This window comes from Juglans regia, chromosome 15 (genome assembly GCF_001411555.2).
Source record: "Juglans regia cultivar Chandler chromosome 15, Walnut 2.0, whole genome shotgun sequence".
NCBI lineage: Eukaryota > Viridiplantae > Streptophyta > Magnoliopsida > Fagales > Juglandaceae > Juglans > Juglans regia.
Window position 1 is genome coordinate 18913674 of NC_049915.1, and position 19229 is coordinate 18932902.

The 19229-nt window shown below is 37.3% G+C and overlaps 3 protein-coding genes across 4 annotated transcripts; 1 reads left to right on the plus strand and 2 right to left on the minus strand.

The window, feature by feature from the left end:
- The first annotated feature begins 549 nt into the window (after positions 1-549).
- LOC108993219 lies at positions 550-5532 on the plus strand. 2 transcript variants are annotated; one of them, XM_018968054.2, is made up of 6 exons: positions 550-1007; positions 2047-2331; positions 2466-2639; positions 2776-2882; positions 3735-4069; positions 4892-5532. In XM_018968054.2, exons 1-6 carry the CDS (start codon positions 840-842, stop codon positions 5479-5481), a joined length of 1659 nt encoding a protein of 552 aa, XP_018823599.1. In that variant the 5' UTR covers positions 550-839; the 3' UTR covers positions 5482-5532. The 2 variants fall into 2 exon arrangements, with proteins under 2 accessions (XP_018823599.1, XP_018823598.1); XM_018968053.2 differs by having other exon boundaries at positions 660-1007; positions 4868-5532.
- Positions 5533-6269: 737 nt separating this feature from the next.
- LOC108993119 lies at positions 6270-8396 on the minus strand. Its single transcript, XM_018967884.2, has 2 exons — positions 6914-8396; positions 6270-6495 (listed from the first exon to the last, which is right to left on the minus strand). The coding sequence occupies exons 1-2, from the start codon at positions 8301-8303 to the stop codon at positions 6449-6451; spliced, it is 1437 nt and encodes a 478-aa protein (XP_018823429.1). The 5' UTR covers positions 8304-8396; the 3' UTR covers positions 6270-6448.
- Positions 8397-9541: 1145 nt separating this feature from the next.
- LOC108993181 (autophagy-related protein 11-like) lies at positions 9542-17573 on the minus strand. The gene is made up of 5 exons (XM_018967984.2): positions 15633-17573; positions 11788-13462; positions 11053-11273; positions 10429-10642; positions 9542-10171 (listed from the first exon to the last, which is right to left on the minus strand). The coding sequence occupies exons 1-5, from the start codon at positions 16574-16576 to the stop codon at positions 9755-9757; spliced, it is 3471 nt and encodes a 1156-aa protein (XP_018823529.1). The 5' UTR covers positions 16577-17573; the 3' UTR covers positions 9542-9754.
- Between the last annotated feature and the right edge of the window lie 1656 nt (positions 17574-19229).

The window sequence follows — 19229 nt, forward strand, 5'->3', positions numbered from 1 at the left end:
GCACAAGCATGAAAAAGACCCATGCGAGCCATTTTTCATCTGCAAGAAGACCCAAATGAGACGAACTCTGAGAGATCCAAACGACGACCAAGACCCAAACGAAGAACTGATGCCTTTATTCTCACTCTCTACGTTTCTCTTCTATTTTTATTTAGATTTTTTTTTTATATTTATTATTATTATTTAAAACCGTTTGCACGCCGCTTACGTAGAATGACTATACATAACAGTTTTATTTATTTAAATATTAAGAATATTTCAAATCATGTGTAAATAATAATAAATATTTAAATCTCAAACATTCTTCATATACCAGCACCCGACCAGCACCCGCCCATACTTTTGGCAGTAGTGGCAAAAGCTCACAGTAATTTCCAACCCCCGCCCATACTTCAACAGTCCTCGTGCCGGCGAGAGATACCGTTCGTGACAAGTAAACATCGGATCGATCGCCACGTGTCGTTTCGACAAACTCCGCCGTCATTTGAACAGACTGGGCCCCACGTTAATATCTATTGTATTCAGGCGTGTCTGCCAGCGCATGCCCGCACAACCTCAACCCGAATGATGAAACTAGCCTTCATTTTCTCGCGATATATTGATCATATTCCCTGAAACTACGAGGCTGTTTCGGTATTTGACTTACGCCCAGTTCAAAACAACACGTGCTCGCCGTCACTCTCTGGCACCGTTAAAAAATACGCTAAGTCTTAGGGTTTACAGAATCTCCAAGCTTTTATTTCGGGTTTCGTTGTAAATTACTAAATTTTGTTAGTTTCTCGGGAATTTGATTCTCTTTTTCCTGTGGATTCTGTTTCGGTTCGCTGCGGGGAATTTGGATGGTGCAGTCGACGAAATCCGTGAATCTCAGGCCAGAGTCTGAAACGACACCGCCGACGACGGCGTCGTGTCGTGACAAGCCGGTGAAGTTGGAGATCGAGGACCCGTTGGAAGAAGAGCACGGGCCACTCACTAAGCGCTCGAAGCGTTCTCAGGCTTCTCAAGAGGTACAGAATGAATTTGGGTTTGTTTGGTTCCGAAGAACACGGGGGAAACAGTGGGGAATTGTGAAACTTTATGTACATAATTATAATATACCTGAGAAAAACAGGGAATTATATCCAAATGAGTATGATCTCTATTTGTTTTGATCATCTGACAAATTTAAATCTTAATTCGGAACTGGATCAAAAAATTTCTCCTTGTTTGATTCTCAGCTTCCTGGGAAACCAAATGGTGGCTTTGGGTTTGGTGATTTGGGTGCTTTTTATCTTGCTATAAGAAAAGTTCGTTCAGAGTGATTTGTGTTACTTTTATATATGATTATTGACAGGGTTGCTAATTCCCTATGTTTTTTACCTTTCTCAAACATAACTTTCTGAGAGCACATGGTCAGGTAGATTCTTCGATCATTTCATCGTAAGTTTGATCCCTGGGAGATTGTGGGAAAGCGATTAGAACTTTCTGTATTCATTAAATATCTTATGGTTCATTCCTAATTGAATGGGGTGTTTATGCATGAGTTGATATTGGTTAAAGTTTGATAGGATTTACGTTTGCATCCAGCCAAATTGGGCATTTTTATTTGAGTTGATCTTAGTGAAAATATTGTTTTAGTGTTTTTTTGGGTTTCTTGTGTTGTAGCGAGGAAAAAATAGCGTTCTTTCGAATTTGGTTTAGCTAAGATTTGTTGCTTGTGATGACTTTTATGGATTTGTTGCAATAAAGAGTAAAGACTCAAAGCCATTTCCAATACTTTCTGTTGTAATTTGGATCCCCCCTCCCCCCGAAAGATTTGTCTTCTCCAATTTCAAGAATTCCTTAAATTATGTGGTTTCTACACGACTTAGTTGGGGATTGCTAATTTATCATGACACTTGTGAGGAGCTCAAGAGCTTTTGTTTATGGGCTAGTGTTGGTTGATTAGATCAATACTGCATTGGGTTTTTTGTTGCCTGAAAAACTTAAAAAGTTCCTGTTGCTTTCCGTAGTAATTGGGATTCTTCTATTGGTTTGTTTTACACGGTTTCCTTGTTGACTAATCAGCAATGTAGTTATGGAAGTAATGCATTCCCTATCCCTCCTTCACAATACAACCCGCTTGATGAGCCTAGCCCGTTGGGTTTGCAGCTGAGGAAAAGCCCATCGCTCTTAGATTTAATTCAGATGAAGCTTTCTCAAGGGAGTGGTTCTAGTACAGGAGCTGTGACGAGTGAAAGTTTCAATGCAATAACTAAAAAGGAAAGTAAAGGAACTGCTGTATCAAGTAGTACTGACAAGCTAAAGGCTTCAAATTTTCCAGCTTCCCTTCTGAGGATTGGGAGTTGGGAGGTATCTTCACTTCCTATTCTGTTACCTAAACAATAAATAAGGAAAAGAAAAAATCTTCTAAGATTTTGTGCCGCACACATTCTGAGAGTTTAGAGAATCTGACTGATTTTGCATGTAACTCTTAACATTTGCAGTATAAATCAAGATATGAAGGCGATTTAGTAGCAAAGTGTTACTTTGCCAAGCATAAGCTTGTTTGGGAAGTTCTTGAAGGTGGTCTGAAAAGTAAAATAGAAATCCAATGGTCAGATATTATGGCTCTGAAGGCCAGTTGTCCTGATAATGCACCTGGTACATTAAACGTCGTGGTATGTATAGCCTTCTGATCTTCTCTCTCTGTTCGTGCATGTCTGTACCTGTATTTTAAGTGGTATGAATTTCATTAAGACACCAATGAGCACACGTATAAACGGTTCAATAAGACACTGCTGATCTCCTGTGCAGTTAGCTAGACAGCCCCTTTTCTTCAGGGAGACCAACCCTCAGCCTAGAAAGCACACCTTATGGCAGGCTACTGCAGATTTCACAGATGGGCAGGCTAGCATGCACAGGTAATTGTAGTTCAGGTTTCTTTTCTATTTCTCTTTACATTGGACATTAAGACTACCAAAAAGTGTTCTTTTGCTACTCTTGCCTAATTAAGCCTTGGCAAGTTCATTTTGCGAGGACTTGTGTTGTAAAAAGGAAAAAAAAGTGAGGACTTGTGTTGTTCTTGGTGGCTTATAGTTTGCTGGATGATATTTCAGTCTCTTTTCCCATACTTCATTCAACAAGACGTGAATATTTTGCTTTTATTGTTTTCAACTTTAATTAATCTTGTATGTTTTTTTCCATCCAATATTTTCCGGCCCAAGTGATGAAAGTCTTGGTCTTGGGGTATAACTCCCTTCAAGGTCCAAGGTTCAACATCTCATAGGTGTAAACAATCATTTGGGGTCACACCTCTTGGTGAAAAGCCAGCAATTTAACTAGTTTTATGTAGGGAAACTTCTGAGGGTGCAGTGCACAGGACCGGAGTTTACTCTACAGGGGTGGGTCTGAAGGGCCCTGCCTTGGAGAGGTTCCCCGGCATCAAAATAATAATAATAATAATCATCTCTTTTTTCTTCAGCCCATTGAATATGACATTTTGCCCTTTTCTCTAGTTTCATAACTTTGTGTGTACCTCTAAGCATATATGTAAATAACCTCTCTCTCTCTCTCTCTCTCTCTCTCTCTCTCTCTCTCATTATGGTACCTTTAGAGCTCTTCATTACTCACTCATTGGAAAGACCCTCTTTTAAACATGTGAGCTGCTTCATTTCATCGTTTGTGACAAGTTACCTAGATTCATTACTCTCCAGACATTCTATTTATTTTGTGAGGCTTTATTGATAGAAAATTTTGATGTTATTGTTTTATAGGCAACATTATCTGCAATGCCCGCAAGGCTCGTTAAACAAGCATTTTGAAAAGCTTATCCAGTGTGACATGCGCCTTAACTTCTTAAGCCAACAGCCAGAGAGAGTTTTGGATTCACCATACTTTGAACCACGGCCCTCTGTTTTTGAAGACCCAGAAGAATCTAAAGATCATAGTTTTGATAAAGTGGATAGTGGTCAAGGATCCATGTCTGGTTTCCAGGATGTAGCATCACCAACTACTACACAATCTTCTTCATGGAAGATCGAACAGAAACTGGATTCTTCTGGTTTGACATTGGAAAGTCGGTTACGAGAAATTCCTTCCCCCAGTTCAGGTACAAGGACAAGCTTGAGCATTGTTTTGAGCATGGTGATTGATACTGTTTTACTATTTATTGTCACATGATTTCATAAGTGCAATAGGTTTTTTCTCTGATTGCCCACACTTCAGTTAATAGTTAAGAGCCTATATGCACTGAAGACTGCTTAATATTTGACGAATTTTTAGTTTGATGTAACTTCTTCGTCATTGTTGTTGTAGGCACATCAAGCATGAATGAATGATGTGCAAGCCAGATCATATTCTGTCAATTTCCATATATACTTGGACATAACTTTGGCAATTAGGACCTGCATGCATGTTCTGAAGGCAATTTAATATCTTTATCTTATCTGATATTAGTGATTTTCTTTTCTGCATGATGCCCATCTGAACAACTGCTTCTAAATTATTTTTTTGTGTTTTGTGCATCTAATATTTATAAATGTGGTATTACTTAGAAAAAAAAATATTTATAAATATGGTATTGAACTTTTTGTTATTAATAGAGTAAAATAGTGCGATACTGCAAAACTTGAGCTATCAAGGCTACTTAAACTCAAATTCGCATGTTGATTTGCTTATCATTTTAGAATGTTTCAAATTTGAGAAATGATTGCACCACAAAGGCCTTTGGTTCTCAATTTTAATCCTTTTAATGTTTCTGGATCCCTAACTTATGCCTAGCCCAAGGTCTTGGGTGCAAACATTTATCATCTTCAAAGGGATATTTAGTATTGTTATGGGCTGAGTAATACTGGTTACGTATTCTTCCTTGTTCGTCAATTGGTTAATTGATTGCCTCTCATGTTAGTGATGGACATTCGTGCAATTGAAGGTAATGGAACTTCCGAAGCAGTTGATTCCATGGGTCCAGGAAACCGGGACCAGATAAAACTGACTGGGCTCCATCCGTCCATGTCAGTGAGTGATTTAATGAGCCATATTGGACAATGTATCTCAGAACAGATGACTTCTGGAACTCTACCAACTGCTGATGAAGGCTCGGAATCTCATGAAATACTGGCGGACATTGCTCAGTACCTGCTCAACGACAATCAGTTAACTAGCACTTCTGATGAGAAATCCCTCATGTCAAGGGTCAATTCCCTCTGTTGCCTTCTGCAGAAGGACTCTGCTTCAGTCCAGAATTCCCAGGGTAATGGGGAAAGTTGCACCGATGGACTTGATGGTGGAACCGGCGTTGAAGTTAAGCACAAGCCTGAACAAATGCATGATGCTAAATATAGAGCTGATTTGAAGGTTTATGAAGCGGACACAAGGGATGTATCTGGCAGCAAGCAGGTACCAGCTATGTCAAGGAAAGATTCCTTTGGGGACCTGCTGCTCCAGCTCCCAAGAATTGCATCCCTCCCAAAGTTCTTGTTTAACATTTCAGAAGATGATGGTGGGAGTAAATCTAGATAGTTCTTTTATTTAACATTCCAGAAATTTCATGAATGAAATTAAATTGCAAAAGCTCTCTCTCTCTCTCTCTCTCTCTCTCTCTCTCTCTCTCTCAGGTGTGTTTTCTTCATGTTTACTTCAAAGCCATTTTAATTTCTCTCACTTTCCATGCCCTATCCCCCAATAGAAATTAGGAATCTGAGAACATCCCTATTAAGTTATTAACAGATTTGAGCACTTTCTCAGGCACATTAATGGCAGATTAAAGATGAATTGACATTCTTGATAACACGTTTGATTAAAACCAACTTTCCTCCACTATAGAGTAACCGAGCCTTCTATTCTAACCTGCCAATTTCTTCTTATAATCTTCCAACATGCCAGCTGTAAGCCCCCCCACTATGGATTGGCACTCCTAGATAAGAACAGGGAAAGGAACTGCACTTCCACACTCAAACCAGTTGGACTGCATGCAAACTTTTCCTTATTTGACTCTCTCCTCGACTTGGTCAATGAATATGAGTCTAATCTATCGATCCATTGTTATTTTTTCTCTCTTTTCTCTTGTTTTTGGATTTTCATTGAGACTTTTCATTCCACCATAATACAACAGATAAATAAATTAAGAAAAATTGAACCAAGGAATTAACGCTACAGCTAGCCAGAGACCATGGTAGTTGCGATTAGACATGACATGAAAGTTGCATTCATGATATATAAATATATATATATATATATATATTCTAGCCATTGGAGTTGACATAATTCTATCATTCCATTCGAATATCCTTGAATATACTCTTGATCAATTAATTATCTGGAGGAATGCTGCTTTAAACGAATAATTAGCATGTCATAAAAAAATCAGTAGTTTAAATAATTCAACTTTTATCATTTACATTCTTAGAAGATGCTAGCTTGAACTAATTACCATGCATGCTCCCTAGAAGAAGACTATCTCCACTAACTTTGGTGTGTAGATCATGAATCAAGGAATTGCAGCTGATTGAAGCATATCGTTGAAGTCATGCCATCCTGTCCAACAAAAACCATACCAGTTAATTGCATTAGATCATGATCGAGTTGCTCTCAGTTAGTTTTCTTTATTATGCAGGAAATAATTACTAATATTATCTCCATGTACACGATAATTTTACCATTTTTGTATATACTAACTTCTTTGATCCATTGCTATAAGAACTACTGAATTATAATTCGTAGATAATTAGTGATTAATTCAAACCCATAAAACATCTGACTGACAAACTGATACGTTAGATCTACTTTACAATCTAATGGACCACGTCAAGTTATATGACTGTTTGTGAAATCTTTTATGCCTAAAACATTTCTCAAAATCATGAATCAGCTGCATTCATGATAACCAAAAGTACATGAATATAAAGACAATAAACGGGATTAAGATCAGTGATGATGAGAAAGAATTGATTACCCATAAAAGGACCATCGCCAAAGAGTGCAGAGAAGTAATGCTGAGGGGGTATAAAAGGTGGAAACTTGGGCAGCTCATACAAATTGTATAAGATCGGCGGGGGACACCGCGGCAACTCAAGAAGATGAAGCATTTCCAAAAAATAAAAATGTCTTTCCTCGGAGGCATCAGGGGTGTGACAATGAAACAGCTCCTTGTCGACATGATACGAGTACAATTTTTTTTCCATAGAAAGGTAAAGTATTTTGTTGTCCATTCTATCCGTTGCCATCAGCGGCCAAAACTTGTTTGTGAGATGTGCCGGCATATTGTTCATCCTGATCTGATACCCAGGAATCCACCTGCAGCTATGGTGATTCTCAAGAGTCCACAAAGATACGATCCTATCAAACACACCTGCGAAACTGAATTGAATGAAGATTAGACGTTCTCTTGATTTTCCCAAGTACACACCTCCAGGAGTTTTCCTTTCGTTGAATATATATCCATTTACAGGACCTTCTATTACAGAAAAGCTAGCTCCTTTTACATCATAGGCAAGAATGATTGACCAAAACGAAACCCAGTGAAGCTTTCCATTGAGAAACGTAGAAGGACCATATAACCTGAAATATTCGCTCTCCTTTTCTGGGTCGAGCTGGTTTGGCAAAGCTAATTCATGATCTTTGAAATCCCACCGTCGAGTATAAGACGAGTAGGAGATTACTCGTAAAATGTTTCTGCGCATCCTAAGGATTTCCATTACAATCAGATGGGGTGGGTTTGATGAATGATCAAAGGCGAAACCCATGGCTAGCGCTTCGCCGGTCGGTCCAACTCTGATCGAAGGGGGCCAGAGTACTCCGTGAGGCTGCACGGGGATTGGAAAGTATTGATCCGTGACAGGGTTTCGCAGAAAGAAGAAGCTTTTGAGCTTTTCTGCTTTTGGCTTGCAAGGGTCACTGTCGGTGGAGTGGTAGAGTATCAAGCCATTGGAGGAATCAATAATGGAGTTATAACGTCGAGGAAAGCTGTGAAACCCCACGACGACAGAACTAGCGCGGCCGTCGTCAGAGAGTGATGGTAGCTTTATTGGATGGGCTGTACGCTGCACTTTCACGTGGAAGGAATACAAGGATGGGAGATTCTTGGTGTCGTAGTCTCGAATGAAAGAATCAGAAGATATGATTTCAAGCCATTGTTTCGAGACAGCCTTAAACTGAGTAAACGATTTTCGAGGCAATCGAAGAAAGATTTCTCCGAGTATATCTTCACAATCTATTGGCCGTGTCACGTCGTTTTCTTTGTCATCTGCCTCTGTTTCCATCCGCCGACGTAAGGTTTCTATGATTTTATCTTTCCTCTCTATGTGCGCGCAGTGATGATATACTTCGACTTTTTTGCCTTCCATTGATGTTCAGCAGAGATTGAGATAGGATCACGAAGAAGTGGGGAAGTTTTATTGTTAGAAAAAAAGTTATGCAGAATGTTGAAGAATATTAAGAAATTTACAGAGAGAAGAGATCTGCAGAAGTAGGTCGATGATATTGTTATTATTGCTGATCAGTTCTAAGTGATCAGGCTGTGGAAGAAGTGTTATTGCAGTGAAAGACTAGTTCTCTAGCTAGTTTAGGATTCATCAAACTCGTACGCCAAATTCGAACAGATTGTTCAAAATAATTATTTAATATTTATTTTAATATAATGCATAAAAAAAAATACGTAAAAATGATTATACATAAAATTTTTATATAAGAAATTTTAATTTTAAATATCTCTTACCAATCAAATCTTGTGATATCAAAAGCAAGTACGTATAGTTTTTCAGATTTTATTATTTAAACTAGATTTTTTTTTTGGTTTTAAAAGTTTGCAACAGTTTATTATTTGTTTATTTTATTTTATTTTTAGTTAATAAATTCTTTCAAGTTTGTTTATCCAATCCGATGAAAACGACCATTCAATTATCTAGCCGTTAAAAAGGGGCTCTTCGGTTCTGATCAATCCAGTACATAAAATTAGGACTTTCTCTCACTATTATAGCCAATCCAAAAAAATACCTTTCAGTTTTGTCGAATTAAAATTAAATAAATTATATATTTTATTCAAATAAAATATATCTAATTTCTTTATAGGTAATTTTCATACGAGTATTTTAGTTTTGTATTCTAGTTTTGCTGTGAGTCCGCTGAACTTGCTAGACACAACTCTTCAGTCGAAAGACGCATATCTTAGATACCATATTTCAGTATTTAGAAATACTTTAATCTCAAAAAAATAAACTCACAAATGATGTAGTTTGATGTAATACATTAGATTATAAATTTACTTTTAATGTAAAGTAAATCTAACGTATCTTATAAAATCTATTTATAACTATAACACTTCTCTTCAATATTTTAATTGGCGTCTAACATCTAAAGCAGCTTCGAATGATCGATGCTTTAGGATGTACAAAAATACATGATCTTTCTTTGTGGTTTGGAATGTGATACAGACACCTGGATTTAGTTAGTGATTATAAGTATAACATTAATTATCAAAAGGTACCGCTCCAACTCTATGACAGGGACTGGGTATTTTGCCTCTACTTCAGTCGAAAGTGCTGAAAATTTTGGAATGATCAAAGTTTTAATAGATGAGACCAACTCAAGATCAAGAGCTGGATAGTATTCACAATAATTTCTAATTTTAACAATAGTAGTAGCCATATATACAAAGGAGAGACTAAACTTAATTGGATAATCAGCTGTACAAAGAGGAAATCAAGTTCAAATCCTACCAAGTGGGTTCAAGCTTTGAATGTCATATGAAATATGTACACTTGGATTCTTCCATCACATCAATCTGCCTAGACAGGGATCAGGAAGGAGATGCTGAATGAATGGTGGTATCAGGTAACATGGCTATTGTCACTACAAAGTATTCACAGCCAATGGGGAGACCATACGGATTCAGAGTTGATCCTGAATTCAAGATCAACCGATCAGTTCCCAGATCAGAGGTTAGGTAATCCGTTTGATCCACTCTACCATGCTCATGCCGTGTTGGAGTAGGCGGCATCGGCTTCACAGTTTGACATTCGATATGAACAATCTGCCCAACAATGTAGTTAGAACGGTTTGGGAGATGGTCAGCAAACAAGGCCACAGATTCAGCAGACAAGTAGTAGTTTGAGCAATTCCGACTGATAGCTTCATAGTGCCCGTTTGGGTTAAGAACAAATGCAGCTATCTCATGAACCTCTAAGCGGCCAAAAGATATTCTCTCTTTGTTTGCCTGTAGCAAAATCACAAGCAAAACAAAGCTGCCCATTATATGGTGGCTCAAGCAGAACAGCCGTCAGCCCACTATTAAATAGAAAAAAGTGTCTTCTAAACCACAATCACAAATAAAGCACTCATTTTGCACCAAGACATTCCATGCCAAAGTGGTTAAAAAGTGATTAAGGGTTGGAACGCCATTTAAAAGTCAATCCACCACATTTAGTTTAGTTAGCAGACCATCCATGATTATCAAGTCAATTAACAAGTTACCTGCTTCTCGAGTTGATGCTTGGTGTATAAAGTTTTAACCAGTTCTTTCTTCTCTTCCAATTCTTTCCTCAACTGTTCATTCGCAGCTTCAACCTTTAGGTATTTGCTGAGTAGCTCTTGACGGTGCCTCAACAAGAAACTAACTTTCTCTGCAAGGACTCGGACACATTTTCTAAAATTGGCAGTATCCTCATCTTCATTATCATTGATGGAACTGAAAAAGTTCATATCAGAGAAAAAAGACACGATCATGAAGTGTGTCAATGCATCAATATATATATATATATATATTTTTTTTGATAAGTACAATATATCTATCTAGAGCACCTACTTTCTAGTTGAATTTGATAGAACCTCTCTTGCACCAAGCTTCACATGACAATTGTTTAAACTCCTCTCACTTCATCAGAAAGTTGAAATCTGAAAATTTGATGCATTGATTGTTTTGAAAGCATAGTGACTGTCTCAGGAAACCTTATTATATGCAAATACTTTGATTGTCATTTAATCCTATGCAAAACCTCTCAATCCCATCCAGCAGGGATAGAGACAAGGGGATGGAGGACTGCCAATGTAAGATATATTACACATACATTATGCTTTGTATTCAGGCAAGTTACTTACTTGGCCAAAGATTGAGCCAAAGTATGCAGGGACTCTGCAAAGGCAGCCACTCCACCTGGTGCATGAACAGAGCTCCGAAGTCGTTCAAAAACACCACGCATTTTCAAAGCGGAGGCACGCAGAGCACTATACTCCGAGGCCCTCCGGTCAGCCGCACAAAGATGGGTCTGGGCTTCCTCCCTTGCTTCATGCAAACAATTCTCCAAGTGTGCACAATTCATCTGTCATGCACGGAAAAAACTAGTAAAAAACAGAAGCCAGCAGGACAAAAAAGGCAAACAAATTAAAGTTGTGTAAATGAGTTATAGAAGACACCCAATAATGCATCCAGACAAAGGCCTACAATTCACAAGAAAAAATTGAATGAAATATATCATTAACAATTTCCCTTGCACATCTAAATGTCATATAACAATTATACCTGGCATTTTGTGCTGACACCGAGTAAGCAATAAAGTAGCAAAATTCTTAGACTACCATTGACAAAATAATGATAAGAGCAATGACAATTGAAAGGCGGTGAAGACTGTCTGCTGAATCAGTGGAGCAGAAAGGAGGGAAATGGAACCATCTGAAATCTAGTTACAAGTGTGTGTGTGTGTGTGTGAGAGAGAGAGAGAGAGATTTAAGTCTGCTAAAGAATTAATAAACAATTCTTAGAAGCATTAATCACTTAATTCGCACAAAACAAAACAGTAATAAATGGAAGAAAGTAATTTATCGACTTGCTAGGACCTGGGATTCATCGAGGAGCTTCCGACTCGCTTCCAACTCCCTCCTAAGCAAGGAAACCTCCTCCATGGTAGCGTTAAGCTTATTTTCAGTTTCAGTCAATTGGTCAGACTTATCTGCAAGTGAACTTTGTAATTCCAACAAAAGATCACTGCTGACTTTGGAATCCAAACCCGACTCAATTGGTGTGTCAGAGGGGGAAACAGTCAGAGGTTCAGGCATGCTCTCAGCAGTATAACTGTTTGTAAAGGACATGCCCAACTGTCCCACCATTTTATCTTTCCCTTCTTTATCACTAAGTAGCAGTTCTTCACGGTGTGGCTCCACCATTGAGGAACCAACCTGAGGGTTTTGTGTTCCAGAGGAATCCATCATATTCTCATCCACCCCCTCACGAGCTTTGCCTGATTGCCCCAGTTTTGCGTCCAAAGGATTTGAGATACAAGAAACCTCATCCATGGGCTCAGAAGTAGATATGCAAGGCATGTGACCTCCACTGCCCAAAATTTCTGGCTTGCCATCATCAGCCTTCTCAGCCAAAAGGGAAAAGTCAACTGTATCTTCCCGATTTGAGAGCTTCTGCCCTTTTGCATATTGATCAGACAATCTCTGCTCCAATTCTTGAATGCGTTTCTCATACGACTCGCACTGCATCTCCTTCGTCCTAAGCATAGATGTAAGATGTTTCCCATATTCATCTTTCAGATGTAAGGCTTCAGCTGTCTTTTCTGCAGCATTCTTCAATATACTATCTAGTTTATCATCATCGAGTGATTCATATTCAAAATCAGGGCAGTGGGAACAAATCAAGGCAATTGCAGAAGCAAGTTCAGCTTTTAGTTTTGCATTCTCAACTTCCATTTTGCTAGTTCCAGCAATCTCAACCAATTCACAGCTTTCAAGAAGCTCCTCGGAGTCATATTTCTCAGCTGTCCCCAAAGAAAACTCTTCAGCTTCAGAGGAATGAGAACTATCATTAGACAAAGGAAATGGACCTTTTAAGCTTCCATGCTTATCACTCTTCGAAGGAAGTCCTGCCAAATATTCGGGAGCATATCGATCCAGGTCTGAAATGTCAATATCAAGCAAACCAGTGTCAAAAGGAGCTATATTGACATCACACTGATTGGGGCTATCATATAAGCCGATGGATGCTAATACATCCCTAGGTATGTAAGAACTATAAAGCTTCAAGAACTCCTCACGTCTCCTCACCTCAACCTCTCTCTTTGAGGCAAGCCTTTCAGCCAATTGCCCTGCCATGCCCATGTAAAGCTTCATAGAAGCCTTTCGTCTCACAACTTCTGCAAGGCAGGCTCTATAGGCTGGGCCAATTCCACGGACTAACTTCAAGTCCATAAACAGATCATCCTGACGCACCATTGCCTCTCTAAAAACGGGAAACTGTAACTTAGCATCTTTGATGACATAAGAGACATAGGCTATCTTTTGCATGTAATTATGCACAAAGATATTCATTTCATTCTTCTTATCCCTACAAAAATCTTGCAGCTTAGAAACCGCACGATCACAAGCCTGCATCCTAGGCAGGTGATTCTTGTCATGGACATCATACATGGGACCCAAGGCTGAAACTGCATCATGAGGACGGAGTGATGAAGATAACTGGCAGGACAGACAGTCGTCCACAAGTTTCTTCACTGTATTGACATCTTTGCTGCATGGATATGTACACAAGTATTTATTGGTCAAATTGATAGCATATTTAGAAATCATATGATTACAGCAGAACAATGCATCATCAACATAAAAACCACAGAATACAACCTGTGAGTACAAACTGCACAGAGTTACAACAGTGGCTTAAGGCAAATTTGGTTACAAGTTTTTTCAAAAATTTTAAAAGATCTTCAAAGAACTTGAAATTTTCAAACCAAACATCTTCAAATCTCCAAAAAAATCTATTTCAACTTTTCATCCAATCATTCATTACCCAAACACAAAAATCAAGACTATAACAAACACCAAAACAAAAAGTACTATTAAAAAATTATATTCAAACAACCTTTTCAACTCTTACCTATCCATTTTCACAAACCCCAATACAAAACTTATTTTCAAAAAAAAAAATATTCAAGTATTTCTCTCTCCTTCCCAAAACCCAATAAACGATACATCTCAAAAAAATTCTCAAAAATTTTCATAACCCAGCATACCCTAATCACGCATTAATGCAGTTTTATCACATATATGTTTTAGAGAAAATCCAGATGCTTATATTTAGTGCCTTCACGTACAAATTCAAGGCAAAATTCATCTAGTCGCAGGGAACATGATATAGCATGACTCTTAAGACAAAACCCTCAACAATATCCATCATTCAAGCCACACATGCAATTGCACTAAACGCCCAGATGATCCGAAAACATTTTTTCAGTGAACCATCGGATTTAGAGTTCAACAATTACGGGCATTTAACAGTCAATTTCTCCTTTTGGCCAAACCTCAAAGATGCCCTCCGCCTTTACCCTTGGTTCCTCCATTCTTGTTCCCAATGTAATCATTTTTTTTTTATATATAAGTAATTCCCAATGTAATCATTTTTTTTATAAGTAATTCCCAAAGTAATTGTTAGGCCCTCCATCCCTCACTTTTCATGATCAGCATATAATCACCGTACCCTGCCCTGCTGTCCATGTAAAAGAAAAATACATCTAGGACAGGGATCCCAACATGTTCGAGACCATGGCATGGGTCAAACATAAACGAAAAGAAAAAGACAGCCTCAAACAAAGGTGCTTTACCAGCCAGATGATGTAATATGTAAACTGAATCATTCCAGTATTTCAAACAGAGACCAACTAACATAAGACATAGATACATGCCCATTTGGCAAGCATGAACTTGTAAATTAATTTGAACCTCAAAATCCTCAACCATACATGAAATGCCCCAAGAGAGGCCCAAACCATATATGGACCTATACTCCAAAAGGACTACTCAATAGTACAATAGGAGGCCTATTGGAACCATTGTATAGAGTAAGAACCCCCTCCTAAGCAATGAAGGATCTCATACACCACCTATAAGCACCACTCAGTATGGGGTATCACAATCTCCCCCCTTAAAGTCTCGACATTCTCGTTGGCCTATTCCATCATAGGTGGCCTGACTCAAGTTCCACATTTCTGATTGGATTGGCTCTAATAACATTTGTAATGCCCTGATGGGAGGGCCCAAGCCACATATGGACTTATACTCCAAAAGGCTTATTCAATTGTATAATTGGAAACACATTGGAATCATTATAGAGAGTAAAGTTTAGGAGCTTCTCCCTCTCAAATAATGTAGGATATCATACACCACCTACACTCACTACTCAGTATGGGGTGTCACAATACATCCCTAAAATGTTTTCTCCATACGAGATAAACTGAGATAATTAATCCCAAGACCAAAGAATAGCATACAAATGACAATCTTGTACGCATCAAAGAGGCATATATGCTGGCGACAAGAAATGAGGCACGAATGGGCATCCCATGAAGAATTCACACATACTCAGAACAGCTAAATAGCACATGACTGGAAAGCATGAACCTTTAGTTAGTTTGGGCATCAAATCTTGAACCAGACCAAAAAAAAAAGTACGCATATGAGAAATGCGGCATTTCACACTGCAGCAATAGGGAAAAACTCTAGAACCAATTCTTAGCAATTATCTAGCTTGAAATTTTTGAAACGATCAATTCCACCCATTCAGCAAGCATTCGAATCATGCCTGGAGTGAGGAGAAAAAGTCGGCATTTTGAGACGGAACAAACAAGCAAAGAGGAAAAATACAAGAAGTAGCTGAAACTATGTCAACAAGGAAACAAATAACCCACCCCAAAGATTGTAGTATACTCTTTTGTTCGCTGAGGTATTGCTGGTGCTCCTTAATCATCACCTCCAAATTTCTGGTAGGAAAAGAAGTCCTGCTAGCAAACAATTCCTCGACCTTGCGTTTCACTTCACCGAACATTTGCTTAAACTGTGAAACCTTGTTCTCAAACTGCTTGTGGGAGCTGCTACAATTATCAGCTGATTTCCGCAAGTTCTCTTCCTTCACAAAATCCAGCAAGCACTTGCGAGTGGCAGTCTGTAAAGCAGGGGGAAGTTTGATGGATCTCAATTTCTCCATGTCCCTCCCAAAATTCATCAGGAGATCCGAATGTATCCGGTTCTGTTGTGAATAACGCTTCATGAAATCCATGTAGTTTTGGCTAATCATCTTATAGTACTGATCCAGATTACCCTTAGCAACCTCCAATGCCCTCTCTTGAACCTTTTTCTCCCTCAAAAGTCTCTCACAGTTCTCATATTTCACTTGGCTACGACTATAAACAACATGCCCACGGTGGTAATGGTACCTGAATTGCCGCTCATACGAAGGTAAAGCCTTCAAGGCAGGATCAGAAGCACCATCCAAAGGATGGGGATTATGTGAAGAGGACGGTGACGGAGGATCCGCAATATCCAGAATATCAACTTGCTCAGGCGGAGGCAGCGGCGAATTGGTTTGCAATCTTCCCTTATTGAATATGAAGACTTCCCGGTCATCCGAAGGAAGTTTATACGCTGAAAGCGGCCGCTGCGGCTCGAGTTTCATATCCAGACAGAGAACAAGCTGGTCACTCAAACTAATCATCGACACGGACTCGACGAAGCGCATGACCGCCTCGACTGGTGTGGTTTCATCACAGTCGAGCTCAAACGAGTGCCCGTTCTCAGCAATATGAACCAGAAGCTTGCCTCCATGAACCAAACCGTCAGTTATAGATGAACTCATTTTATCCTCAGAACAACTATCCTCCACCACAAATTATCAGAAACCACAGTGACAACACCTTGTTTATGCAATGGAATCCTCAGCCCAAACCGCAAAAATGGTCGAAGCGAGCTCTCAGTTAAAGCAGAAACACCCAAAAACTATACAATTCGATTCCTTTGACAGATAATCCACACTCGATGGAAAAATTCCCAATTTTTATACCTTAAGCGTCAATAAAACGCCGGATTAACTCTAACCCACCACCAAATTCAGCAAAAGAACCCCACTTCCAACAAATCCACCAAGGATTTTATGGAAAAGAAAAATTTTCATCGACCCAGCATTGAAGCCGGCCGATACAAGTTATCCCCCGGAGACTTTCCCACAAAAGGAGTCCCAACTTTAATCGCAAATTGTTCCCAAAACAGTAATCGACCCCAACGCACTGCAAAAATCTTCAAAATAACCACCACTTGCCAACAAAGCAACCAGTTCACCCAAAAAAAATCACCGACCCACCATTAAATGGCACAAACTTACCCAAATCCCTACAGAAACACCAATTTCACCGTAAAATGCCAAATTTCCTTTCCTCCAAGCCCCCCACACTTCCCTAAAATGACCACCCCACAAACAAAACCACACAAGAACGCGAAACGACCAATCGAATCAAATGCGAATTACACGCAAAGTTTTAAGGATAATCACTTGGATTGAGATACGAAAAGATAATCAAAGAAAGCAAAGATAAGGATCTTTTACATTTTTTGGTTTTTTTTTTTTTTTGCTCCACTCAAAGTTCTCCCTCTCTCTCTCTCTTTTTGTGGTGATTGTTATTTACTGTAAACTACGAGATTCCCTTCCTCTTTCTCTTCCTCTTCTTCACCGGATTTTTTCTGTGCTGTTTCTCTATTTCTTTTTTATCTTTTCAATACACAAACACAAAGAACCTTCTGCGGGAAGTAACCACCGCTGCGTGACAGAGGTAAGAAGAGCTCTGTCTCTTTCTCTCTCTCTCCACAATAACTTTTGAAGAACAGAAATGCTAAACCCACCGAAATTGAGTTTCGAAAGTGTGTTCCGAGGTAATTTTTTTTATTATTATTTAATGATTAAAAAAATATCTTTTTATGATTTAAAAAAATACATATAAAAAAAAATTAAAAAATGAAATACTTATCGGGACCCAAATTTGGATCCGAATTCGGTGGTATAGCTTTAGAGTGCGTCTGAAACATAAATTACTCTCAACTTATCTCAATTTATTATTATGATTTTTTTAAATCTCAACATAAAATATAATAAACAATTCAACTTTTTCAAATTTTAAAATAATAATAATATTAAAAAATAATATTCTAATAATATTTTATCATCTTAACTCAATTCAATTCAACTCACTTGAACGTCCAAACTCACCCTTAATCATAGTTTAGATTCTCTGTTTATTTCTATAATTTCACCTAATGCTATTTAATTATCTGAAACCGAATGCTTCGTAATTCTCAATTTATTAAAAAAATTAAAAATTAAAATATTAAAAGAACAGAAAACTTAGAATTTTAATTTTTTTTTCTATTTTCGAACCTCTTTTAATTTAAATTTCTTTTATTTTTAATAAATTATGTTGCACACAAGTTAATAAAATTATTTAAATATTAAGATCCGTTTAGACAGTAAAAATATTTTATTATCTCATTTTATTATTATAAATTTTTTAAATTCTCACGTAAAATATAATAAATAATTTATCTTTTTTCAAATTACAAAATAATAATAATATTCTAATAATATTTTATTCAATTTTCAATTTTCATCTTTCATCTCGATTCATCTCATTTCAATTCACTATTCAAACTATACCTAAATTCCAATAGTCTACTCCTTTGTATTACTATTTTTATATATATGATCAGTAATTGGAAATTTTAATTAAAAAACAAAAACTGAAATTTGTTGCACTGAAATCATATCTTTAGAATAAAGATGGGCTTACAACTCAATCACATTTTATTTATAATTTTTAATAAATAATATTTTTAAAAGATTTAAATGCATCAAATTAAAATAAAAGTCAAATTAAAATTTTAAAAAATATATTATTTTAATCCATAATGGTAAACAAATTGCTAATAATTGTTAGTCTATCATTCTCCATTTTTTATATCAGAAACTGACCTAGAGTTCCTATAACATCTGTTTTGCATCCATTGGATTTTGACATGTTTTCAATTTTGATATATTTTGGGCTCATCAGTCATCTCTATCGTGATTCACAACTTTCAATTTTCCATACACGTTGACCGTTGTTGAAGCTATTAAGTGTGTGCATCACGTGTTTTTATATGTTAATGACTTTCTTAACACCAGCCACGGTTTCATATTATATTTATATATATATATATATATATTTTATATATGTTTAATTTTAGTTTTTCATGAATGCTAACATTTTGTCTCATTTATTTTTACATGAATGAATTGAGATAAAAATTAAAAATAAAATAAAATATTATTATAATATATATTTTTTAATATTATTTTTATTTTAAAATTTGAAAAAATTAAATTATTTATTTTATTTTATGTAAAAATTTTATAAGAAGTAGGATTTTTTTTTTTTTTTCACAAAGATGTAGGACTCTTGACATATATATAGTGTTACATTGAT